This window comes from Carassius carassius, chromosome 26 (assembly GCF_963082965.1).
Source record: "Carassius carassius chromosome 26, fCarCar2.1, whole genome shotgun sequence".
Classification (NCBI taxonomy): Eukaryota; Metazoa; Chordata; class Actinopteri; order Cypriniformes; family Cyprinidae; genus Carassius; species Carassius carassius.
In genome coordinates this window covers 21,339,074-21,366,272 of record NC_081780.1, presented here as the reverse complement: position 1 = coordinate 21,366,272, position 27,199 = coordinate 21,339,074, and the positions used below count along the sequence as shown (strand labels likewise).

General features: G+C 35.9%; 1 protein-coding gene across 1 annotated transcript; it reads right to left on the bottom strand.

Moving 5' to 3' along the window:
* Positions 1-474: 474 nt before the first annotated feature.
* LOC132105962 (tyrosine-protein phosphatase non-receptor type 5-like) lies at positions 475-25,295 on the bottom strand. Its single transcript, XM_059511540.1, has 13 exons — positions 25,091-25,295; positions 23,824-24,110; positions 14,518-14,661; positions 13,053-13,163; positions 7,857-8,206; positions 5,698-5,887; positions 5,432-5,516; positions 3,531-3,610; positions 3,116-3,253; positions 2,923-3,033; positions 2,546-2,703; positions 2,257-2,370; positions 475-844 (listed from the first exon to the last, which is right to left on the bottom strand). Exons 1-13 carry the CDS (start codon positions 25,140-25,142, stop codon positions 751-753), a joined length of 1,914 nt encoding a protein of 637 aa, XP_059367523.1. The 5' UTR covers positions 25,143-25,295; the 3' UTR covers positions 475-750.
* Between the last annotated feature and the right edge of the window lie 1,904 nt (positions 25,296-27,199).

Sequence of the window (27,199 nt, the reverse complement as noted above, 5' to 3'; positions counted from 1 at the left end):
CTGTCACGAATCATGACTGGATATTTATTCAAATTCGTTTTTTTTTTTTCTCCGATTCTCTTTTTTTTAAGCCACTTAATCATTCAGGATCCACTTAGGAATCAGTGACAGATTAAGTGAGTCTCTAGAACAATTCAAATGTTGATGAATTCCACATGTGTTAGTTATTTAAAGGAATCCACTCAAAAAAGTCATTCGTTCTGGGTTTGCTGTTGTTTTGTGCATTCAGCAATGCCAACGCAAAAGAAATTCTGAGGCATCCAGTCCTTTTTTCATAACATTCAATTCAGTCTATGAACTACAGCTCAAACAAAATATTTGTTGCGCCACTGTAGATTCAGTAGCAGCAACACAGGAACCACAGTCTGAATATTAAAAAATTGTGTTTAGCATCAGCAGAATAAAATATGCCTACAAACCATTAACCAATAAGTACAAAAGCGAAAAACAAATATGTATTCTAATGAAATACATGTTTTTAAAAAGCAGTATTTAGTGGAACTAGACCTTGTACAGTGACACTTAACACTAGTGGCCTTGGAAAGCATGGAAGAGGCTACTTTAAAAGATATGCCAAGAAATACATTTGCCGGCAGTTGTGATGTGTGCAACCCTTGCCTTGACACGCACATAACCAAATTCCACAAAGATCCATCTTCACAAACATCATATGCGGTCTTCTCTCCTGAATCAGAAAGCTCATGGCAATAGCAGATCTCTTGGTATGAACAATGAAGCTCCTCTAGCTGTTCACTGTCCAGGCTCCACAGGAAGGCGGCTTTCATAGAGACTCAAGACATGATGCACAAATTCGTATTGTTCCTCCGTTTGGATCATTCCACCCCTGTGGAAAAAGACACCACATGATTACAGTCAAGCCTTGCAACAACAATCACAATTAAAATTAGAATTTTATGAAAATCATGTTTATAGTTTTTTGCTTTTTGTAGTTGTTTTAGCTGCTGAAAGAAGTGTTTTATGTGATTTTCTTTCAAACAGTGAATCTACAGATTAAAATACATAACTGAGCTGCATTGCTTAAGCCCTGTCTGTGAAACCAGACCTAAATTTATGTATTTATTCTAGCTAGGACTAGCTATTAAACCTCCACCAGTCTGGCTGCCCCCTTTGGAGGATTTTTTTTTACTTGTTCCATCCAGTCCCCAGGAGTAGACACATGCTTAAAGCATGTTTTCAGGAGGAATTGGATGACTATATGTACTATACCTTTCCCTCTCACAGCACCACAGTAGTCTTGTACGGTACATCAGATATGATCTATGGCTATTTCGTCATGGAGGAGATGGAAACGGAGCACATCTGAGACTATCCAGCTACTTTCCAATTCCATCTGTCTACTCCAGTCCTTCCCAGGGCAGAGATCTAGATTCTCTGGAGTGTGTTCGCAACCCCAAGGCCTTTTGGGCACTCTGATTCCAAGCACTTTCCTGGACCTTCTTACTCTGATGGTTCAATCCAGCTTCTAAGCTTGTTTATCTCTCCACGTTTGGCCCAGCGCCCTGGTCGATTTGTCCAACCCAGCTTCTTGGTTCCTGTTCTTCACTATTTCTAACCAGTTCCTCGACTTCTTCTCTTCTGGCTCCATCTAGCACACCTGCTCCACCTCGAGCTTCCATTTTCTCAATGCTGGCTCCACCTCCGGCTTCTGAGCCCATGATTCCACTCACCCTGTGAAGACATAGGCTCATCGTTCCCTCTGTGGTCTCTACTGTGGTCAGTCATCCCTCAGGCTCCCTTGTTCCTTTGGCTTAACCTTGGTCCATCGTCACTTGGATTTTACTAAACTTCCAGACCTCCACCTGCTCTTTAGCCTTCCACTCTCTTTGGCTCCACCCGGCTCATCCTTCATCCTCACTCCCACTAGCTCGGCCTTGGTCTGCCGAGCCCCCAGTTGAGGGTGTTGTGTCAGGTGGGAGGTGCAATGTCAGGTGTCGTATTATATGTCAGTGTTTTCTGTTACTATATATCTTGAATGTGGGTAACCAAACAGTTGCCGGGCTCAGTTGACTTCCATAGTATAAAAACCTGATAATTTCAGCTTACTCTCATACTTCAAAATATATTATTTTGTGTTCGGCAGAAGAAAGAAATACATACAGGTTTGGAACAAAAAAGATGTTTTGTTTTATGGTGAACTATCCTAGTACTTCAGCCATTTCAATTCAAGAATTTATGTTGTAATCATATTCATAATTGTTTTCGTAATCGTATTTCAAAATACTGAACCAGTTGTACCTGTCTGTCCGAAGTTGGCACACAATTCCCAGCACATCCACAACTCCCTCCAACTCCAACTGACGACAGCCGATTGATGTGGCTATGAAACACCCCGTCCGACCAATTCCAGCGCTACAAAAGGTCAAAGATAATTTAAATGGTTAATGATTGATTATATGTTTGTATTGTAACTGAATTATGAAAGTTTTTTACTTTATTACATGGACAATACTGTGCATGTCGTGCAATGGTGGAAAAGTGTTAAACGGTAGACAATTCGTAATATTTTGCTGGTAAGCTCCTGTACCTGCAATGTACAATTACCGGCCCACGGGATGTAAAGCCTCTCCTGTCCTCCTCAACATCATTAACTAACTGCAGCAGGGGTCCAGCGCTCTCTGGGGTCTTATGGTCCGGCCATGAGGTATACCAGTAGTGCTGCACTTTACGACTCTGGCCTCCTTGCTGGGGATACAAAAACATTTGCTCCATTACAGTATCTGGCCATTGTATTTCTCTTAGATGAACCGATTCCACTTGTATTAGTCCCTTTGTATAGTATCTGCCGAAATCTATAAATTAAAATGTATGCTAAAAGAAATTATTCATAAGACCTAATCCTGCCACATAATTGCTACTTTTCAACCATTTTTCTAAAGGGTGTTTATCTTCTAATGCAAATACCTTTAGTGTAAGGGAGCGGATTATATAGTGGTCACATTCCTTCACATTATTAACAAAGACCTCCACCCTTCCATAGATCCCCCTCTTCTCAGGCCAGTACAGAACACATTTCTGAAAAAGTAAAACAGTTATGCACATCGACAGTCTATTTAGCCATATTAAGAACATTATAGATATTTTTATTGAAAATTACTTCATTTCTTTCTTTCAGTTTAGTAATCATGATGATGATAGGGCAGTCCTCTTGCCAGACCATTTGCCAGAAGTCATTCACCGTATTGATCATTGGACCCTGAGTGGCAATGAAGGCTCTCTCATCTTTGAGATAGCCCTGGAGACAAGAAGTGCTGAACTTAAAACAGATTTAATAGCATAATGGAGCTGAACTGTAAGTATAAAGAACCATCAGAGCCAAATTAGACCAGCAAGACTCTTTTGGATACTTGGTAAATTTTGGGATCAAACTAAACTCTCCTCTTACCATGTTTCACTTTACAATCACTGATAGTAGTAGATTTACGTTAAGTTTCCTCATGAACGACATTAAGTGGGACTTTGTCATGGGCTACTAAAGAATTTGTGAGCGTGTCACTGAAAATTGAACTTACTCTCATGTAGTTGGCATTAATGTAACTGCTGAGCAAGTCGTTTGAGTTCTTGCTCTTCAGAATAACTCTGGAATGTGGATCTGAAATTAAATGTGAATTTTGTGAACATTTTTGTAGCATTATATTCGATTCACATCAACACAAAGAAATATAAAAAACAAACAAAAATTTTCAGCACAGTGTAAACAAGTCAGAATCGAGCCAAAACAAAACAAATACAATGGCATCCTTCTCAACTAATTAGTGAAAGAAAATATTCATGTGAAAAAAGATTGATATTGCTAAAAAGAGTACCGTATTTTTCGGACTATAAGTCGCACCTAAGTATAAGTCGCATCAGTACAAAAATACGTGATGACACTGGACTATAAGTCGCATTTATTTAGAACCAAGAACCAAGATAAAACAGTACCATCTACAGCCGCGAGAGGGCGCTTTATGCTGCTCAGTGTAGAGTACAGGAGCACTGAGCAGCATAGAGCGCCCTCTCGCGGCTGTAGACGGTAATGTTTTCTCTTGGTTCATTTCTCTCGGTTCATGTCAAATTAATTTTGATAAATAAGTCGCACCTGACTATAAGTCGCAGGACCAGCCAAACTATGAAAAAAAGTGTGACTTATAGTCCAGAAAATACGGTATATAGGACATCCCTAGCATGAAACACTTATGTAAACTTTAATGCACTTTCTTTTGTGGCTCAATAATTGTGAACAACTAACAACTGAACAATTTCAGGTATAGATCTAGTATCTGATACTAAGTTAGAGTATCTGATTGGACAGAAAATCAAATGAGAAGCTGAAGTGCAGTCTGATGTCATCAAAACTGTTGTAAAAGCTGCTACTGGCTAGTTCATAAAATTTAACCTTATGCACATTATTTAAGGTCTACACTCTGCAATCACTTTCAATCGGACTGAAATGTCATTCCTACAATTATGCTAGGACTGAGTCATTTTAGTCCAATTGAGACATCAATCCGATTATTAAATGATTATTTTGTATAATGTAAATGTAGCAGTATTGCAATAGTGTTGTCACAATAATGTACCAAAAGTTCACTACAGTATCAATACCAGTAAAAATTATATGGAAACCAGTGAAGAATTTACAGATTCTCTGTTCCAAGTTTAGCACTGCATCAAAAACTATTGGAACTATTTGATTTTAATAGTTTTCTTTACTATTTAAAATATAACTTTTTTTTATTAAATTAATTATGAATGCAAATATTACCCATCCAATCTTCTTTAAGTAAACATTGCATTAAAAAGCTCAATCTTTGTAGTCACTGCAACTGATTTCACTTAAAAACTCCTGTTATGATCATCTTACACTTTAGAATAAAAAAATCTTACTTATTGTGATTAGGTATGCCATTTTATGGCAAAAATCAGTGTGAACATTCTTCAAAATTTCTCCTTTTGTGCTCCACAGATGAAAAAAGTCAAATGAGTTACATTATGGCAGTTTTTTCAAAGGAAATTTTTTTTTATCTGTGCTCTATACATATGGTGTCCCACTGTTAATGGTGTCGGAATTTGTGCTCTGCATTTCACCCATCCAAGTGCACACACACAGCAGTGAGTAGTCAACAAACATACACACACACATACTGCAAACCCACACACCAGTGTGCAGCCATTTTTGCTGTGGCACCTGGGTTTTTGGTGTCTTGCTCAAGGGTCTCACCTCAGTCGTGGTATTGAGGGTGGAACAGAGTGCTGGTATTTCACTCCCCCCACCTACAATCCCTGCCCGTACTGAAACTCAAACCTGCAACCTTTGGGTTACAAGTCCAACTCTCTAACCATTAGGCCACTATTGCCTCCAGATAAACACTCAGCTCAGAGTAAAATGACATACAGTTAAAAGCTATTCATTAGAAATTCTAATACTAACTTGGCAAAATGGTCTTGTATCTATTTTTTGATCCATGATTTGGGATATCCAGTTCTTTCTGATCCACAAAGTTCATTGGAATTTCCTGTGGATAAAAAAGTACACGTTCTGAAAACTAAATACAACAGAAATTGTCAAACTGTCATAACATAAGCACTGAAAGATGCCGAACTGAACCCCAACTGTCTGTAATTCCCATGATTAAGTAAAGCCAACCTGAACCAAATTATTGCTGAACTTACTTATTGCACTGGTGTGTTACTTACGGCAAACTCTGCATGCAGCAACTGTGTGTTCAGTGTGATGTCACGAAGCTGATGCCGTGAGAGGACCCGACCGGCTGACTGCAGGTATTCCTGAGTTGCACGCTCACGTGGGGTCACAACAATACTACTCAAAGGCTCCACAGAACCCAAAGCACTCATGTCCAGCACCAGCGAGACATTAGATCCACGTCTGCATGAGACACAGAGACATATCAAAAATATCTGGAAACCATTAACAAAACACAGTCAGGTAAGTGTGGTAGAACAAATCTACCTTTACTTTCACCTGCTGGCATAAGAAAATTTCCTAGCCTAATGCTCTAAGACATAAGCATTGCCATTTCAGTTTGACATAGTATACCCAACAGCTAAACATTCTCACTGCCTCGGACACACAGTCAGTTGATGATGAACAGGAAAAAGTAGAATTAGAAAAGAAGAGTTTCACACAACAGCAAAAAGGAAAGTTAACATGAGAGTAGATTATGGACTTCTGAAAAACAAAACAAGTGGGTATAACAAGGGTATACGCAAATATTGAGCATAATGCTGTGTTCCATTTACAGTCGGATGTCGGAGATATGAATTATGTCACACCCAACTTCACGAAGTTACAATACACTAGGGCTGTAGCTATTGAATATTTTAGTAATCGAGTATTCTACCAAAAATTCCATCGATTAATCGAGTAATCGGATAAAATGTGTTTTTGCTTAATTAATGTGCAATATTAATTATGCAAGAGAAAATAAGACTCCTGGGTCTCTTAAAATGAACAACTAAGTTTCCTTTTTTAGAAAAAAATATTTTTATTTTTTAACTGCATAGAGAACTGCAATGCATACATCAAAAATAAACATTTAATTATTACCCATTGTTTCTCAGTCTGTACTTGTACTGTGAACAACAACAATAAAGTTGAAAGATGAATTAAGTGCTTTTAAGTGCCATTCAGTTGGGGTTTTAAATAAAGCATTTTCTGAGATGCACATTAAACATTAAACACATAAAACATTAATTGTATTTATCTTTTAATTATTGAAAATTAACTTAACTTTTTGGTATAAATATAATTCCCATTATAACCAGTTAAAACCATTGAAAATTCTGTAATGGTTTCTATTGATTGTTTCAGCAGGGCTGGCATGAAAAAAAATAGGTATTGATCAACTCTGTATGCCACACTAAATTAAACAAGTTGAAGTTATAAGTTATATATTTCGTATTTCTTATAGTTGGCACTGTCCTAAAACTGTGCGTACCCTCAGGTTATGTTTATCTTAACATTTACCAGGTTTTGTTTCAATACAGCTAAGCATTATGGTGATTTTGGAGCACTTGATCACCAATCAAGTTGTATTTCATACATTTTTGTCAGGATGGTCTAAAGATGAATTGTCTGAACAGAAACATTTTATTATGGAAAATTAAGTCTTGGGTTCTCAACTCTGGCCCTCGAGATCCATTTTTATTAGCACAACAGTTTAATGATCAACAACAAAACAGAGTGAGATTTGGTGATAACTAAGTAAATACTGAAATACTATAATACTGATTTCTTGCTAAAATAACATCAAATGTGGAAAAGGTTGGTCAGAAGCATACATGTACCCACATACGATCTCAAAAATGGATCTCGAGGGCCAGAGCTGAGAATCCCTGTCATAGAGTGTATTTAACTTGGTTATGTCATTAAAATCTAGTAAGTTGCTTGCGAAGCTAAGATCTCTGAAGTCTCATATTCCATTCTGCACATTTGCATTTAGTTATGCCACACAAAAAATCTAAGATTTTTGGCAAAAAACTGAATCAATCCTCTCGCAATGTCACCTTGAAAAAAGCTGATTCTTCTAAAACTCTCCTTCAAAAAGGAGTTTACAATTGAAACAATATGAGAGTAAGTTTTTTATTAACTCATATTTAAAAGAGGTACTTTTCTTTTTTTTACACTTTTAACTTCCTTCAGTGCATAACAATGCTGTTTGGGCATGAAACAGATCTGCAAAGTTACAAACCACAAAGTCCCCTCCCTAGAGAGTTATTTTCTATGTATTAGTCAGCACTGTCTCTGAACTCCCTCAAACGCCTCAACTTATATAAAAAGGGCATAATAGGACCCCTATAAATCAAAAGTCTTTCATGCACAAAGGAAGTCTTACCGCTCCTGCAGGCCTGCAACAGACTTCATCCTGAAGGGTGAATGTGTGGAGGACACAGTGGGTTTGAGTTCAGCCACAGAGTGGCCAGGTGGGCACTGCGGCTCTGACGTTGTCACGCTGGAATGGCTCGGATGGATGCTGATGTTACAGGAAGGGGCGCTTGTGCTGCTGGTAGAATGGGTGGCACTGGGTTTGGACGTCTGGTTGGCCTGGACCATACTGTTTTTGAGGGTCAGAGGGGGCTGGGCACCATAAACAGGGATGGGTGCCAGCTGTATGTCCCGGCTGGGCGGGGATGGGTCTTTGAGCTGATGATCCAAGAATTCCTTCTCCTTTATTCGGTAAAGCACCTGAGGAAAGGAAATATTCATTTTTAATATTAATTTATTACTCGCGGCTAGTTAAAACTTGTCCAGGTCACCCTAAATCTGGAAATAAATAATATTTTACAGTGAAGTGATGAAAGTGAAGTGACATTCAGCCAAGTATGGTGACCCATACTCAGAATTTGTGCTCTGCATTTAACCCATCCGAAATGCACACACACAGAGCAGTGAACACACACACACACTGTGAACACACACCCGGAGCAGTGGGCAGCCATTTATGCTGCGGCGCCCGGGGAGCAGTTGAGGGTTCGATGCCTTGCTCAAGGGCACCTAAGTCGTGGTATTGAGGGTGGAGAGAGAACTGTACATGCACTCCCCCCACCCACAATTCCTGCCGGCCCGGGACTCGAACTCACAACCTTTCGATTGGGAGTCCGACTCTCTAACCATTAGGCCACGACTTCCCCCATATAGAATTAACTACATATAGAAAATGATCAAATATTTTTTTTTAGAACTCTCGCGAATGACGATTGTCATTACTATAATAATGCTCCTATTTAATTCATTTTTTAGGTTTGCAAATACCTACTGTATTACTCAAATAAAACTTAGCATAATGGGTCAGAAGAAGTTATGAGAATTCCTTTATTTTTATTTTTTATTTATTATTATTATTATTATTATTTAGTTAGGGTTAGGAATTCTAAACAGGTAGTGATATGGCATCATTTTTTTTTCCAAATTCAGTCTTAACATTTAATCCAAACACACAGTTTTTTCATTAAAATGCACTCCATACATTCATATGTAAATATTGATATATTTATAAATATACAAATTAAGTAAATCAATTAATTATATTACTTAAATTATTACATTCATATATAGTAAACTTGCACATATTAACAATTTTTTATTTATTTCAATAATTTATTAATCCACTTCACTGTTACATCATCTTTCATAAAGCATGCTAATATGCTGATTCGCTGCTCAAGAAACATACATTTTTATTATCAATGTAGAGACTAGTAGTGCTTTTTAATATTTTCTGGTATCCATGATACATTATCATTCTAGTAACTAAGATTTTGATGAGCCTCATTCAAATTCATAAAAAATATGAATTATTCCAAACTTTCTAAACTTATTTTATATTATTATTTATAATGAAATATAATTAAAATATTTATCTTCTACCAGGTTCATGTCAGTATGTTTATACAGTAGGCAAAGTTTCCTGTAATCCACAGTTTACTGTTAAAGAAACAGTAATTTTTGCCGTCAGACCCAGATTCGGCTGAATGTACTTAAAAAATTGGTAAAACTCAACTGTCTAACTCTATAGGAGTTGTAAAATGAGCCTATTTCCAAAAAAAGTGGAGTGTTCCTTTATGATCTCACAGGATATTTCATCACATTATCTGAACTACACAACACTTCCTCACCACTACTTGCATCTAACCTTATTCCTGTTACTAACATTGCTGCTCTTAACCATATTCAACAGCTTAGCTGTCCATTTTATACCCATTTAAATCATTCATCACGTGTACAAGACATGGTTGCTCTATTAAGGAAAAATAAGAAATAACTATTTGCTTATTAGCATACATATTACTGGCATATTGGCTGTTCATTAGTGCTTATAAAGCACATATTAAAACCTAATTTTGCATGGACATATTTTAGATCACTTAACTCAACCCAATACTAATACTAATGCTATTAATAAGAAACAAGTTCATTGAGGGAAAACTCTTAGTTATTAGTGAATGTGTGTTCCATAATAATACAACAATAATACAGTTACTCGGCTTTTACTATTTACAAAAAAATGAAATTAAAATTAAATTTAATTGGTAGATTTTCTTTTACTTACAATTACTTAATTATATTTATTTACCCAATTATCATACATCATACATATAGTCTGAATACTGAATACTTTTAGATGGTTTCCAATGCTGTTGAGAAATTAAATGATCTATAATAATCTTCATGATTAAAACTAATTCAATATTGCTTTGAGAGTCATAATTTCATCTACACAATTCAAAGTAATCTTCCTAGTAAATAGTCTACAAAGAAACCAGGACATGGTAAAGCCAGGGTATCTAGTCGAAGAAAAAAAAATCCCTTTACATTTATTTTAACAATACAACTCCTTCGTAAATATTTAAATGTGACAATTTTTTCTCGCCTGAAAATAAATTTGCTCACAACTGCATCCAGGAATTCCAAATTTTGCCACAAGAGGTCTCTATCACGTCACAATGAGATGTTGTATGGTTTCAGTGCATCTTTAGGCCTGATTTCAAAAAGACAAACACTTTCTTCATTACTGGCCCTTAATGTAGTTTTGAATTGTGTTGCAAATGCATCTGGCAACCGTACAAGCACAAACAATTCATCCTCTTACAATGATTCATGATCGACACCTAAACACTTAAAGGGATAGTTCACCCCAAAAAGAAAATTCTGTCATTAATTCCTCACCCTCATGTCATTCCAAACACGTAAGACCTTCATTGATCATCATAAAACACAAATTAAGATGTTTTTTTTTTAAATTAAATATGAGAGCTCTCTGACCCTCCATAGACAGCAACACAACTGTAATTTTCCCATGTCCAAGAAACATAGTAAGGACAGCTGTAAAACAAGGCCATGTGACATCGATGGCTCAACTTCAGTTTTGCAAAGCTATGAGAATACTTTTTTCTCGGAAGACAGTAACTTGACAAGAAGAATTGTTGAATAAAGTCATTATTTTTGTTTTCTTTGTGCACAAAAAGTCTTCTCGTAGCTTCACAAAACTGAAGTTGAGCCACTGATGTCACATGGACTATTTTAACAATGTCCTTACTGGTTTGGATCGACATGAGGGTGAGTAATTAATGACAGAATTTTCATTTTTGGGTGAACTAACCCTTTAAAACTATCATATAATGCTGATTATTTGTTAATGTAGAAAGTTAGAAATGTCATGAAATTTCATATTAATACAAACAATTAATTGTTTAAGAATATATAATTTTTTGCAAATAGGTGTCAAGTATTCTAGCGAGCCATTTAATAAAGTTTATTAATGACTTATTAGTGAGCGCTAGGTCACATCTCAGGGGACCACAGAGGGTGTCAGTGAAAAAAAATTATAAATAAATAAAAATCAGGAAAAATCGTTTTGAAAAGTTAAAAATTTATTTTTTTGCCAAGTTAAAAAAAATAATAATAATTTGATAATGTTGCTTTTTCATTCTGCGTTCTTGGAAATAATGAGATTACATTTAATTTTCTGTTCTGCTTTATGTTTCTATTCAGTTTCTTATATCAAACAGTACACTGCTAGGTAGGAAAACCATAATGAGTAAATATTTTACGGCTGATATTTTAGGCATATTTTTTATTATATATATATATATATATATATATATATATATATGTTTTTTTTTAATCTTATATAGTTGCCTTTAGCTTTTTAGGATGTCCCTTGCAAAAGGATCATTCTATTTGGTGCTCCAATGCATTAAAGGCATTAACCAATGTTTCTAAAACGTTTCTGGATCTAGGAACATTTCAGTTGCATTGTTGTCTATGGAGGGTCAGAGAGCTCTCAGATTTCATCAAAAATATTTTCATTTGTGTTCCAAAGATGAACGAAGGTCTTACGTGTTTGGAACGACACGAGGGTGAGTAATTAATGACAGAATTTTCATTTCGGGGTGAAGTAACCCTTTAACAAGACGAAAACCAGTCCTGTCCCTATATTTACGCGGCTCACAGCTTAACATGGTAATTATTCCTTAAGCTCTTCAGTCCATCAGTGACAGAGAGAGTGGGTGCTCTGAGGACGCGCGATGATGTCATTACCGGACTTAAGACAGACTTAAATGTTAAGAGCAAACGTCGACCAATCAGAGGGCAGAGTCAGGTGCGATCAAGATGGCAGTGCTGATCCCTTAAAGTGCTGAACCACTAGAGGAAACCATGCGACTTCCTCTGCCACAATACATCCGTTTTGCAATGACTCTTTCTGTATCATATCCTGTGTCTCTGGTGTTTCTCACAATTACTCACGGTATAATACAACCCAAGTGTCTTTCTTTGCGTACAGACTTGAATGATCTGAGTTTTAATCTTAAAAACCGTTGGCGTTTACTTCACAAGGGTTTCTGCTCAGACAAGCATTAAACAGGAAGTATCAGAATTTGTACAAGTGAACGAGTATTCAGTATTTTTAACCCGCAGGACAGCCTTATCACAAATGAGATCTCTTTAATATCGCATCTATTTCTATAAAAAGCACTGAGATGAAATGGAGAGTAAATTGTGAACAAAACACTGAAGAGACTTGGGTTTGAATAATCACACTATTGTCCCTTTAGAGTTGATTTACAGCAGAATTCATTTATTCTCATATTTGAAGAAGTTTAAACTTTTATTTTATTAGTGTGAAGTGACTTTGGAAAAATGTGTATTGTGTGAAGTGGTATGTATAAAGATGACTTGACTTCTACCAAAGTTTCTTGCTTCTCCTATGTTTTTTTTCCTGAGAAAGACTCCAGTATTCCCACATCAGAAGTTAGGCATCTCAATACCAACTCAAATATTTCTCCTCAGAATCTGCCAAGAGTTGTCATTTTAAATCTACTCATTTGAATCTATTGGCATTTCTATGAAGGAATTTTAGGAGAAACTTCTGAAGAGAAGATAATAAATCAATAAAACATAAGCGAGAACTCAATTTCATTCATGCAAACTCAACATGCACACATACTCTTTTAGAGGGTTGTATCTTCCCACATTGCATCACATACTATAAAAATCAAGCATATGGTAGAAGCCTCTGAGAGATACATACCATTAAACAGGTGACGACGATGATGAATATTGTGAGGCAGATAACCAGCACATAGAAGCCGTCTTTACCCCAAACGCTGTTCTTCTCATGGTGGTCTTTGAAAACAGTCTTCTGCTCAAAGCCAGAAAGAAAACAACATTAACAGCCTTAAAATCCAACAATGTCAGGCTGATCTGCAGTGCTATATCAGGCGGGAGGTTTGAGAGCCCTAATACACATTTGGACCGTGCTTGAGTAAAAGTAATACAAGGATCAACAAGTGCGATCTTAAGGAAGACATTGACATTGGGCTAAACAGAAGCTGACTCCGCCCCTGAATCTGCCCACACACACACACACACACACACTGGATGACACATCTCCTGCAACACAAATGCACCTGTACTTGGGAAGTTAACAGCAGGGTCCTGTGAGGTAACGTTCTATATTCAGTTTGAAAATATTTTAAACATTATAACTAATTATATCATATTAATGGAGAGACTACATAAATAATTGTACTTTTTACATACTGCAAAATTTGTCATACTGCGAAAAAATATTCTTAAATATTTTACAAATAGTGGAAACACTACAATAATTTTATTATATATTATCATTATTATAATTAATAATGTACATTGCATTATATTATATTATAAACATTAGTACCAAAAATGCTATAAAATGCATTATACCCTTTATATTATCAAAAAAAAAAAAAAACTGCTTCTCCAACTGAGAAGCAGTTGATATACTATTGTAGTTTTCATTACTATTTTTTTTAAATATTTTACACTTCGGTTTCACTTGAAGTTTCAGTTTAATTGCCTATATAGTTTTCATTAATTTTGATTTATTAGTTTTAGTTTATAACAGTAGTTACGTCAAGTTGAACTAAACAAAATGAGAAATGCTGCTTTAGAAACTAGGTGAAATAAGTCAATATTGTATTTTATTTCAGTTTGAATTTTTAAATGGGAAACTATAAATGTTTATTTAACCCCTTAAAAGGCAATACATTTATACCATCTTCTTTAATTCTTCTCTTTAACATAAGTTTCTTTCTTTTTTTATAATCTTCAAATAACAAATTAAGAGTTCAGATAATAAAATTATATTGGGACTCCTGTGCTATGAAGAAGAAAGACATTTTGGTGGTCAGATTTTTTCGTATGTATTTTAAAAACTTTTTGAAACATTAGAATCGTGTCAGAATGAGCACCAGGGGCCTTTGTAAGACAACACAGCTCAAGACAGACAAAGGAAGCTGAAAAGCTGAACAAGCAGCACAAATTATGATGGCTCTCATTATGGCCCACTGATGCAAATCGGACAGGTTTGCCAGAAAAGGTCAATACGTAGGAGGCAGGACTGTTACTCTGCTACCATTGTTATTCACCTAATGCTAGGCAATGCAACAACTGCGTGTTACGCAGTTTTACAGCTGACTGAAACCTCATCCTAGAACTGTTGAGACACAAACCTCAGTGGATGCTTCAGTGGTGGCAAGCGGCCCAGAGCTGTGGTGAAGGGTGTTGATGTTGAGCAATCGGATCATTTCCTCATGAGCCACAGGTTCTGATGCTCCAACAGACGACACGTACAGCTCGATGTCATCATTCTTCTCCTAAAACCATGAAGGATATCCTTTACAATTAGACAACTGAAGTCAACTGAACAGTTTTCAGTTAAATGTTTTAACTGTTGTAAGAAATTGTATTTCCGTCTATCTATCTATCTGTCTAAATCTCAAACCAGTTGTTTTTAATTCAAGGAATCAGTTATTTAGAATAGAAAAAAATTAATCAGTATCAACAAAATGTACTTTTTCAATGCAGAGGAAACACAGAAGCTTCATCGAAAGTGGGATTTTGATGTATTTACCCACTGTTTAATGCATGAATGCATTTAACCTGCAGTTACAAATGCAGAAATAATCTTTTGATATATAAGACATAAAATGTTAAATACTCATTTGAAATTAAAATAATAATAATAATAAAATCAGAAGATACTTTAAATGTGATATTAGAACAGCCAGTAGGTGTCAGCAAGTCACTGTTAATGAGTGAGTCAGTGCGATTGAACCGAATCATTTAAACTGGTGAATCATTCAGGAACGAAACACGTCATTGCAGAGAGAGGCAAAACTGTGCTATGGTGGCTGTGTTTGGAATTATTTTTGTTGTTAAAATAAAGCAAAATCAGGCAATATGGTGTCTAAAACACAAGTCTCTTAATCAGTTTTTGGAATGACGGCATTTAAAAGAACGGCGTTAGGTAACAACGTTATTTTTTCAGTAACGGGGTAATCTAACTAATTACTTTTCCCTTCGTTACAATGCCGTTAACGTTACTGAACGTTAAATGCGGCGCGTTACTGTTACTATGCATTGATTTAATATGCAATCCGAACGCACCCCTGGCTCACACAGCGAGTGAGCAGGTGGGTTAATAACGAGATAAGCGATTATGATTGGCTAAGGCAGAGTCATGTGTTTCATGGTAGCCAATCAGAGCCAGTGTTTTTACACACACGCGCCAGTGGCGCCAAACACACACAGTCACACACACGCAACAGCTACACAGAGATTCGCAGCAGCAGGAGAAATGGCAAGTCAGGAGCAATCCGATGAAAAGTTGGCATTTTCAAGGTGGAGATATAAGCACTACTTCAAATTCATTGTAGTCAAAGGTAAGTCAAAGGCAAGAACGTGCATGTAATGTGTGACACACGCATCTACAAAGCTAGTGGCCAAAAACACTTTTCTTACAAAGAGTGCAGGATAAAACTCTTGCTGTCTGTTGACGTGCAATAAATCTCGAAAGTTATGTACGAACACCTGTCTGTTCTACTTATTTCAACTGACATGTGAAAACTGCTAAAAAAAAATTCTTTGACATATAGCAACTTTTTTTTTTTTTTACAGTAACGCAAATAGTTACTTTCCCTGGTAACGAGTTACTTTTATTATAGAGTAATTCAGTTACTAACTCAGTTACTTTTTGGAACAAGTAGTGAGTAACTATAGCTAATTACTTTTTTAAAGTAACGTTCCCAACAGTGCTCTTAATTAACTTCTTGTTTGCTGAACTGTTGTAAAAAATTCTGTATGTAACCATGCTGATTTTTTAAAGAAAAAACGGCACTCTTCGTGTGATATTGATTTACTACAATGCGCGCGCACTAGTCTAATCTACTAGACTTCACGGTACTGTAGGAGTTTTGTTTGGTTTTTGGCAAAATACTGATAATGTTAAATCTCACATCGTTAAAATACTAATTACGATATTATCACAGATGATATACATTACACACCCTGCACCAATGTCTTTTGGGCTAATTTGTGCAAAACCTTTTGCTAAACTCTCAAAGCTTAATTTTACGATGCAAGTATTTACCTTACCTCTACATACTTGCTACATGCATGTTTGTTTCGTTTTCAGCTGGGTCTGCACCATAACGCCTGTCTAGTGCGTCTGCATCTTTCTTTTTAGATTCCAGTTTGTTCTCCTGCCCATTATTTACTTTAAAGGTGCAGTGTGTCATTTTTTAGCGGCATCCAGCGGTGAGGTTGTGAATCACAACCAACAGCTCAGTCTCCCGCTCCCACTTCCCTTTAGAGAAGCTACGGTGGCTGACACGGATAAAAATCTTGTCTAATGACAGCAGAGAGCAATGAGATTTTTTTACAAATGTAAATCAAGGAATAATATTTACTTAATTATTCAATAAATCGATGGTATTGCGAACATTAATGTACTTGTTCATCATTGTGTCAAGTGAAGAAACGGTCTCCGTAGAGCAGTTTGTCCATTTAGGGCTACTGTACAAACATGGTGATGACTTCCGTGTAAGGGGACCCGCAGTGTATTTAGACAGAAATTGCTCAGTCTAGGGTAATAAAAACATAATGGTTCTTTATACACCTCTGAAAACAAAGTTATGTATAATATATTGCATTTCTGTAAATAGATTGTTGTAAATATTACACATTGCAAGTAGTTTCCAGGGAGCAAATGGTTTTTTTTTTGGTTTTTTTTCCCAATAATTTATGTGTTTTGAAATGTAATGAAATATAATTATGTAAAAGTAAAATTACAGTTTTTAAAAACGACTTTAAAGTAGAAGTACCATATTTTCCGGACTATAAGTCACACTTTTTTTCATAGTTTGGCTGGTCCTGCGACTTATAGTCAGGTGCGACTTATTTATCAAAATTAATTTGACATGAACCGAGAGAAATGAACTAAGAGAAAACATTACCATCTACAGCCGCGAGAGGGCGCTCTATGCTGCTCAGTGCTCCTGTAGTCTACACTGAAAACATAGAGCGCCCTCTCGCGGCTGTAGACGGTAATGTTTTCCCTTGGGTCTTGGTTCTTAATGAATGCGACTTATAGTCCAGTGCGACTTATATATGTTTTTTCCTCATCATGACGTATTTTGGACTGATGCGACTTATACTCAGGTGCGACTTATAGTCCGAAAAATACGGTACACAAAAAAGCTACTCAATTACAGTAACGCGAGTAAATGTAATTTGTTACTTTCCACCTCTGCCAATACCGCTCACATTTTGTTTAGTAAAAAGAACAATTATAGTATTAATTGCTTTGCTGGACAATTAAAAAAAAAATCTTAAAATCCAATCAAATCTGACTACAGCTATACTAACAAGACTTCACAGTAAATATGTTACTGACTGCATGTCTACACAGGACTAAACATGGGTCAGAAGCGACTGGGGATTGTGCCCTCTGGTGATCTGAGCAGAAGCTACAACATCAGATGTTAGAGGAACACTGACATCAAAGATCGCAAGAAACCTTTTGAAACAAATCTTTCATTGACTGTGTTTCCCAAACCACAAAGGGAACTGAGAGAAGCAAAAGAACAGGGACGACCCTGTGTGATGCAATGAAAAGATTAAACGTTTGTAAGACTTTAAAGGCCTCATATCAGAAGGAATCACATTCAGAAGTCAAAACTTCCTCCTCAGTCGGAAAAAGCTTTTATTGAAACTAAGGGGTGACAACGATTCGTACTTAACTTCTGTGGCTTCCTGATTGATGTCAGACGGATGAAACATAAACACATGACCACATTTAAACGTCAAAAACTCCCACCTGATTATGAGAAACTTCACAGTGTCAGTCACATTGAGGTAATGATGTCTAGAACAGATACCATTTATTTTCTAATATATACCACTAACAAAGTAAAATTGGTACAAACATATACAGTATGGCATATCACGTTGCCACAAATGATTTTCAACATTTGCACAAAAAAAAAAAAAATGGCAAAAAATGATATGCTACTTGTAACATGGACATGAAAAATATAGATTAATTCAAAGTTTTGGGGAAAAAAATAACAGAAACATTTTAATATAAGATTTGAAATATATAAAAATCATGCATAATTGCACGTAATATTTGTATAAAAATGTAAGTTTCTCCTGTGGTTTTTGTTGTTATTTATCTATGCTGGATGATCTTTGTTTTCACTCTGATTAAAAGTGCTGCAAAAAAATTAATAAAAATAATAATACTCCGCTAGTATAGTCCACTGAATGAGCAAACAAAAAGAAGTGAGCACATTTCAGACACCATCTTCTGGCAAGATGAGGTAATACATTTTACGTGACACTCACTTACATGGAAAGTGTTAATCAGTTGTATAGTAATTATTAACTTTTTCCCCGCCAGCATTTTTGATGATGATTTTCACTGAAATTTGATGGCCTCCAGTATATTTTGCTGTATGAATATTTGAATGTGCAATAGACCAAAATACTTTTAAACAAAAATAATAATTTTATTCTAGCTTAAATCATTCTTTTTTATCAACACTTATAATATAGGTAGATTTCATAAAAATGCATAATTTTGAGCAAAACGTTGAGAAAATCTAATTTTTATCAAAAACTACATCTGGCTAATATTCAGTACGATTATCAAAGCATAAATCCTGTAAATAGCCTCCATCAATACCTCTAAATCTTGCACGGACATATACTACTTCCTGGATCAACATTTTACTCCATAACATTATGCAGTTTTCATAAATATGCTGTCCTATTGCTAATGATCACATTATTTTTCATATGCATTTGTTTAGATGAGAGATCGCTCGTTTCTCCTAGGGGTGTGCACGGATAGTCGAACATTCGAATATTCGTTCTGCTCTAATTATTCGATAAATAAAAATGATATTCGAATTTCACAAAAAAAAAAAAAAAAAAGTTCACAATAAAACCTAATTTGGTCACTTTCTGTGATTCTCCACGGCATATTTGAAGATGTATGCAAGCAAAAAATAATTAATGAATGAATAAGGGGCCGTTCACATATCGCGCCTAAAAATGCGTGGAAAACGCTAGTCGCGCCGCTTTCTCCTTCTCCAAAGCGCTCGGGCAGAAGCGCTTCTGAGGCATCTGCCATTGCTAAGCAACAATTTCAGCAAAGGATAAATGGATTTGCAGCACAAAAAAAAATTGCTTTCAGTAGCTCTGCTACAAAATTTATTTCAAAATGGCAATCAATATAAAGCTATGATCAGCTGTTCCTTCATCTTGGCTGAGCTTTCAACGTTGTTACGGGAAAGAATGAAGCTGAATGTTTAGTTCTTGTCACATGACCTGCGGTGTGCTTGCGGCATCTCTCAAGCAACGAATAAACACCGCTAACTTGGAGAATGCAGTAAAAACTCCTCTTCTCGCGTCTGCCCTAGACCCTCGGCACAAACATCTCAGGTTTCTCGATGGAAACATGAGAGAAGTAAGAAAAAAAACTTTTTTGAACATTATCAGAACATTTTCCTTGATGCGAGTGGTGTGGATGCAGCCGCCATCACCAACGATAAAGAGGATGCAATGCCCACTCGTCGGAAAAGGCTGAGCCAGTTCTTCAGCGATGATTAAAGAGAGTCCAGCCGAGACGAGTGGGAACAGTTCTTGCTGGAGCCATGTATTCCACCAGATGAGGATCCCATTCAGTGGTGAAACAAAAACACGAAGCGCTTCACAAAACTTATTCGCTTAGCACATCGTTATTTGTGTATCCCGGCAACGTCTGTGTCATCAGAGCGCGTTTTCTCCGCGGCCGGCCTTATTGTTAACAGACTAAGGAGCCAACTTTCCCCCAGTCATGTTTACATGCCCGTATTTCTTAACAAGAACATGTAAAACAATAGAAAAAAAAGCAAAAAAGATTTGCTGACAGTTTAAAAGTTTCAAAGTTAAGTGTAGGCTACGTTCTACAATAGCCTAATCGTTTTTTCTTTGTTCACTTTTTTTTTTTTTTTGCTTTTAATCTGTACTTTTGTTTGTTTGCACGCATTGTTAAAGGTTTTCAGCTACAAAACATGATGTGTAATGTTCAAGCTTATTGTGTGTAAGCTTGTTCAAAAATGACGGAAACAATAAATGTTGCTGAAAAATAACGTCTGTCTCATTTAACTTAATTTAAATAAACGAATATTCGAATATTCGTTTTTTGTGGGCTCAAACATTCGAATGTGGTATTTGCGGAAAACGCCCATCCCTAGTTTCTCCATCCTGCTCATGTGTGTTTTTGTCCGGGAGGTTTTGTACTCGTTCAGAAGATGTGTAAAAGCGCAGCCCGAGTGTATGAAAGTGAAATCATGAAAAGCCATAAAAACTCGTCTTTGGTCTTGTAAATCACAAGATTACTCGCCTATGGAGGGGAAAGAGTTAAGCTTCATTATTATTATTATACACTTACACATACTGTATAAGTTACAATAATACACATTATTATTATTATTATATACAAGCTATGCAATATTGCGTTCATTATCGCCTTTGTTGAATACGCAATATGAATGTGATATTGCATAGCTTGTCAGTGATCTACGGCTCTGTCTATTAAATGCCGCTCCATTTGAAAGCAGGTGATCCCGATTTATCAGTAATCGCGGAACCAGATTTACTGACTAGATGCGCATGATCATATCGTTAGATATATCGCCCAGCCCAACAGCCAAGGGTTATATACAGTCAAACCATTTATTCAGACACCTTCAACATTTCTCACATTACCACAGTTTATTCACAATAGTTTAGAAAATGGTAGTAAAATATGACAAGAATTAAGAGTTAAACTGTGTCAAAACAACTTCATGTTGTTAATGTTGGATAACTTTGATAGAAAGGTATGTAATGCTTTTACATTTGAGTACACAATTAAATAATACCAATTTAGGTAAACCAATTAGCAATTTGCCAATTGCACTATAAAAGTAAAAAGTGTTAAAAGTTTGCATTAGCAATTAAAGAAAAAAACACTAAAAATGTGGTCAGGTCAAAGTGTCTGAATAATTTTTGGTCACAAATTGTAATCAATTTTCACTTGTAGTCCACTCTATGAAGATTTTTTTGGTATGATATGTCACAGTTTACTTTATTTTACTATCCTCACTTACATAAATTAATTATAATGTCCTTTACACACTAGTAACTTAATATAAAAAATTATATCCAGTGTCTGAATAATTTTTTGTTTGTTTGACTATATATCTGCCTGATCCTACTACGTTTTGAATTATAGGTGGCACTTCCTGTTTGGGGGAACTTCCTTTTAAAAAGACTGAAATGAATCATATCAAATCATAAGGTTGCCTTACAAATAAAGCTTATCCGTCTGTTTGATTGAATGAACTATACATTTCTGACATCCTGAGATTAATGTAACGCTTTGTATTTTAACGTGACATTTTATAACAAGAATATCTATGGCAAGAGCACTTTCAGTTGCTGCATTCTTTTCCTCATGATTCTTTTCTTTTTTCCCTTTGCATTCTGCTGTAATAGTATGAAAAATTACAACATATACTACGCATTTGTGGTTTGTTCTCCCGATTTAATTTAAAATATATCCAATTAATAATTCTCCTGAATGCACAAAGAATCTCTCATTTTTCCCCCTTAAATTCTTACGTCTCTTTCGTCAAAACGACAGAAATTACTTTGAAATAGTATCACGCAATGAGGAAGTTAATGGAAATTTCAGGTTAAGGCAACATATGTTACCCCTTGTGAAATTAATCATGGTGCACTAATACTATAGTAAAATCATGGTTAATTTTTGGAAGAGACATAATACAGATATATTACTACTAGGGCTATCAAAAAAAAATTGAATTTAGAATAATCGTTGAATTTAAAACAAAAATCCACATTTTAGGTGTTCGTTAAGGAGTCAGCCTTGTTATCATTTCAATGTTTTTGTTAGCTTATCCAGTTGAAGAGATTAGATGTGGCGCTGCTGTGTTGTTAATTACAAATATTGCGGAAAAAACATTAATGCGGAAAAGATCTTGATTACGTCAAAACTGAAACCAAGCCATTCACACAGAATGCATGTTTTGCGCATTTTCTAGAGGAACATCTATCACCGTTGCACTTGAGTCTTGCACAAAAGAGCTGAAATATTAGTAAGTAAAATTAATGCAAGTTCAACTTTGAAAAAACTACACTACAACTCCTGTTTTCAAATGAAAAATGTACTAAATGGCTTTTGGCCATTTCTATTAAACTATGCATGCATACATGATGCTGTTTTGTTTATAGTTCTTCAAGCAACTAAATTATAATTGTTTATAAACATTATTTTAAACGTTATGCATTTTTTTCACAGATAGTCGTGTTATCTTATGCTTTGAATAAATGTGCATTAGTAATATTTTGCTCGATGCGCCCTCTTCTGGCCTCACCCTAACTGAAATTATGCATTTTAAATTCAATATAATTAGAATTTTGATAATATTTAAGTAAAACGAAATTGAATTTAGTTTTTCATCCATTTTGACAGCCCTAATTACTACAGTGATATTTCACTAGTCCATTTTTGCTGTGTAAGGAATCGCGCTTTTGGGGTAATTCGTGGTCTGTTGGAAGTACCTTGTTTATGCTTTTACACTTTTAAATGTAATTTTAATGTTCGATGGCTGAAGGGTGAGAAGAATAATCTCATCTCATTGTACCAGTAAAAAAAAAAAAAAGGTAGAGTGAACCTTTCACTGATTATTTACAGGTTAACGAAAGTTAAACCCATAATTTGCGCAAACCGTCATGGGGTATAGGAATAAGGTGGATATTCAAGGGCTATAAAGACACAGTTACAAACCATGATGACCTTACCAACGAAAGCAGGGACACAAGAACTCTACAAAGTCAACATAACAAGAGCAGGACATTCATGACATAAACAGGGATGATGTTGATTTCATGTTGACTTTAATTACCACCCACACTGAAGTAGCTCTCAAACCTGCATTCATTTTGACAGGCAAATTGCAATCACCTTTTGGGTACTGAGCACATCCCATATTAAGCTTCATTGGCATTAAAGCAAATAAATAAATTAATGTGTGACTCTCACAGGCAGTGCTGTGCACTGAAGTGGTGATATACGTGAGCCGTGATCGATTTTTCTGGACACCTCATGGGAGTGGAGAAGCTTCCAAAGGTCTCGCATCAGGTGCATTAGTGTAATTGCCTTTGAGGGTAAGAGAGTTCATCTCCCTCCACCATAAAACACATTCCCATCACTGTGATACTGACAAATACACATCATTCAATCTGGTATGTATAGGCAGTTGCCAAATGTTCAGTGCCAGACCCAATGTCAAAGCTAAGGCAAGTATGTCTACTGTTATTAATATGCCTAGAGTACCAGACAAAACACCTCAAATCAAGCAAATTAAAACACCCCAGGCTTCTACATTTTACAAAGAATCACAAGTTGTGTAGGCGCTCACCATTGTGACCGAATGGTGGGCAGATACAGGTTTGTTCTCCACATGGTTTTGCAGGAAGCTGATATCTGATTGCCTCTGTGGAGCTCTCTGGAAATGGGATTGTAGAAACCCTGCGGGCATCAGCTTTGCCAGCCGTCCACGGGACTGGGCCTGAAGGAATTCGCCATTAAATCCTAAAGCCTTTTCCTGACTGAGAACACCCATGTGTTGGTATACAGGGCCAGTCAATCCATTAGCCATGCGACGATGCGGTCTCTGATAAACTTCATTGTCTACAGAGATGCCCCCTGAAATACAGACAGACAGAGTTTCACATCATAGCTGTTACTTTATAATATCTGGAATAGTCTATTGACCAGTTACTTTGTAGGATCGCAACTCTCCAGTTTATATTATATTGATTTTGCATATTGCTTACGAAGTCGGCTTATTTAAAGTTGGCCTCAGTTGGTTTATTTTGTACATTTGCATATGAACAAATCTGAATAATAACTTGAATAAGTCAAAATTGTAATGAAATCGGCTTGGCCCCTTGCTAAAGCGTATAGTTTAAGTTTAGGGGTACACAGTACGTTTTTTCAGATTACTAAAATGTTCTTTATAGTAAGACATTTTTTTTTTCAAAACTGTTCACTGGAAGCTTTTTTATTTTTTGTGATTGGTTGCGAAATGTAGGCTACTATCGAATTATAAGTGAAAATTGTTTCCACATCAATGTTTTATTGCACTCAAGTCGGTCTAAATAAATAATTACTGCAAATGATTAAATATGTTAAGTGCTTGATAAGTGAAGTAAGGTGTATTTAAGTCTGTTATGAGAAGCATAACCAAAATAATGGAGTGTAACCACATGCAATATCAATTACAGTAATGCAGTATGAAGCACACACAGGCACAAGACAACCTAATAATGAACACATACTGTAAAAATGAATGTGCATAGCTATTTCTACTGTACCTGGTTTAAGCTTCAGAAATGAATGTGCTTGGATGCATTATTATTCATTTTAGAACTGACTGACAAGAATATAAACATTTCCCTGTCGAATAAAGGTCGGTATATTTCACTTTGTTCTATGACCTGCACTGTTTACAGATTTCATTTACCCCTTCAAATGATCCCATTGCCCATGTTATTAAACGCACACCGTGTAATTGGTCAAATAAACGCACAGTTCACTAATTTCAATAGCAAATAAGTTTGATATAAATTATAACAGCAGGAATTTATACAAACAGGCGATATCGATATTGTTTTTAGCCTCACCTGTGACGTGCAATCCCATCAATGAAGAAATAACGACTAATGCCGTGTTCATGATTCTTCTTCTTGTACTACAAATACATTTTGGCTTTATGAAAATCAGTCGAGGTTGCAGTGTCTCTAGGGTTAAGACACTGAAACGATGGCTGTTTAACACAATAATTGTTCATCTGCTGAGGATCACACACCCCGATGTGTCTCTCTAGCGCTGAGAAGATCCATTTGAAGAATCATTTTGTTGATTCATTTCAAAGAACCGATTCAAACGCCGATCCATATGTTACGTCCGGTCAAGAACATAAATGATTATATAGCGCTTTTCTTGACACTCAAAGCGCTTTACATACAAGTGGGTAATCTCCTCAACCACCAGCATTAAAAGCATAATTTAAAATATTGTGTTTTTTTTGTAACACACTATGAGAATCAGTGAGAATCAAACGCATTCAGAGCTCGCGGGACGGGGCATTGGGCTTTTTCTGAATTAATGTTCATCCCAGCTTTGTTCTGTGTTTAGATCTGTAGGTTGTGTTTCTGTAAATACTATGCTGTTTAGCATTCAAACACCCACCCAACTCACAAAGCTCTAGTGATTCACACTTGACGCTCTGCGATTCTGTTCGAATGAATCTTAAAAGAGCCGGTTCGAATAAACGATTTGTTCATGAGTTCTCAGAAGAGAAAATGAGTAGGAGGAGGAAAAACATAAGCTGAAAAATTTATAAGCTTTACTTGCCAACATGAGCACACGTACAGTGCTTTTAAAGGTAGCTATATATATATATATATATATATATATATATATATATATATATATATATATATATATATATATATATATATATATATATATATATATATATATATATAAAATCCCTCAATAAATGAATATATCTGCACATCTTAAATTATTATCAAGCTATTAGCAGTATTAGAAGTAGTGTTGTATACTATTTCCTGAACTGGATGATCAAAAATCCCTTACTTTTAATTTCAGCAACAACTGACAGTTGTCCAGGCTGTCTAAATTTAACAAACACCAAGAAGACCAGGCAACTTTTAGGCAAGGTTTTGTCAAGCCAGTTGTTTAGTGTCTTGACAAGCTGATGATAGGCCTATGTTTATTGATTGTTTATGTGTTATCTCTGCTCCATAATGCTGCAATATAATCATCCGAGTGACATTTTTAAATGACCTAATACTATATTGACATATATAGAACTACATAGTAAATGCACAGTTGCAATATGTAGCATTTTCATAATGTTATGTTAACATCCCCATTCTCACAAAGGATGAGTTTCTTCATTGTGGAACTGCGTTAGCTCAGTTAAGTCAAAAGACTTGATTCTATCAGATGTCTAATCCCAAGGCACCAAAAATTTAACAGGTGTGTACATATTAAATGTCTTTCTTGTTAGAAACGTGGCTCTTTTGTTGTCAGCATCGCTTGGTTCTTTGTGCGAAACCTTTTATAGATCAGATTTGATCAAGAAAAGACTAAAAGGGAAAAGTCACATGGGCTCTTCATTCATGAGCCTGCTTTATACAATGTGTTGGGCTTATGAAACAAAGCAAAAAATATAATAATAAATAAATACAATAAAATATCAGGACAATGGCTGCAATATCATGTTTTTTGCTGATCGACATCTTCAATCCTTTTAAAACTCAATGTTTGCTCATGCACTAGATGATACATAGGATGTTATTCATTCTGTTCAAATCTGCCAAGTCAGTCTCACTGCTGCGTCGTCTCGGGGCAAACATGCAGCGCTCTGCTGTTGCCATGGTGATCTGATATCTGACATTCACCATGCAGCGACAAGCATCCCTGCCAAAATGCATGGCCCAAAATAGATCTGATGTATTTTATGTGATTAGTCGTAACTGCACTCCTGGTGCTGAATCCATCTTGGATCTGAAATGGTTTGTCTGCTCTTCATGTCTGGAGAGTGAACGTAACAAGCAGCTCATACATTTACATTTATTCATTTAGCAGACGCTTTTATCCAAAGCGACTTACAAATGAGGACAATGGAAGCAATCAAAAACAACAAAAAGAGCAATGATATACAAGTACAAGTCTCAGTTAGGTTAAACGCAGTACAC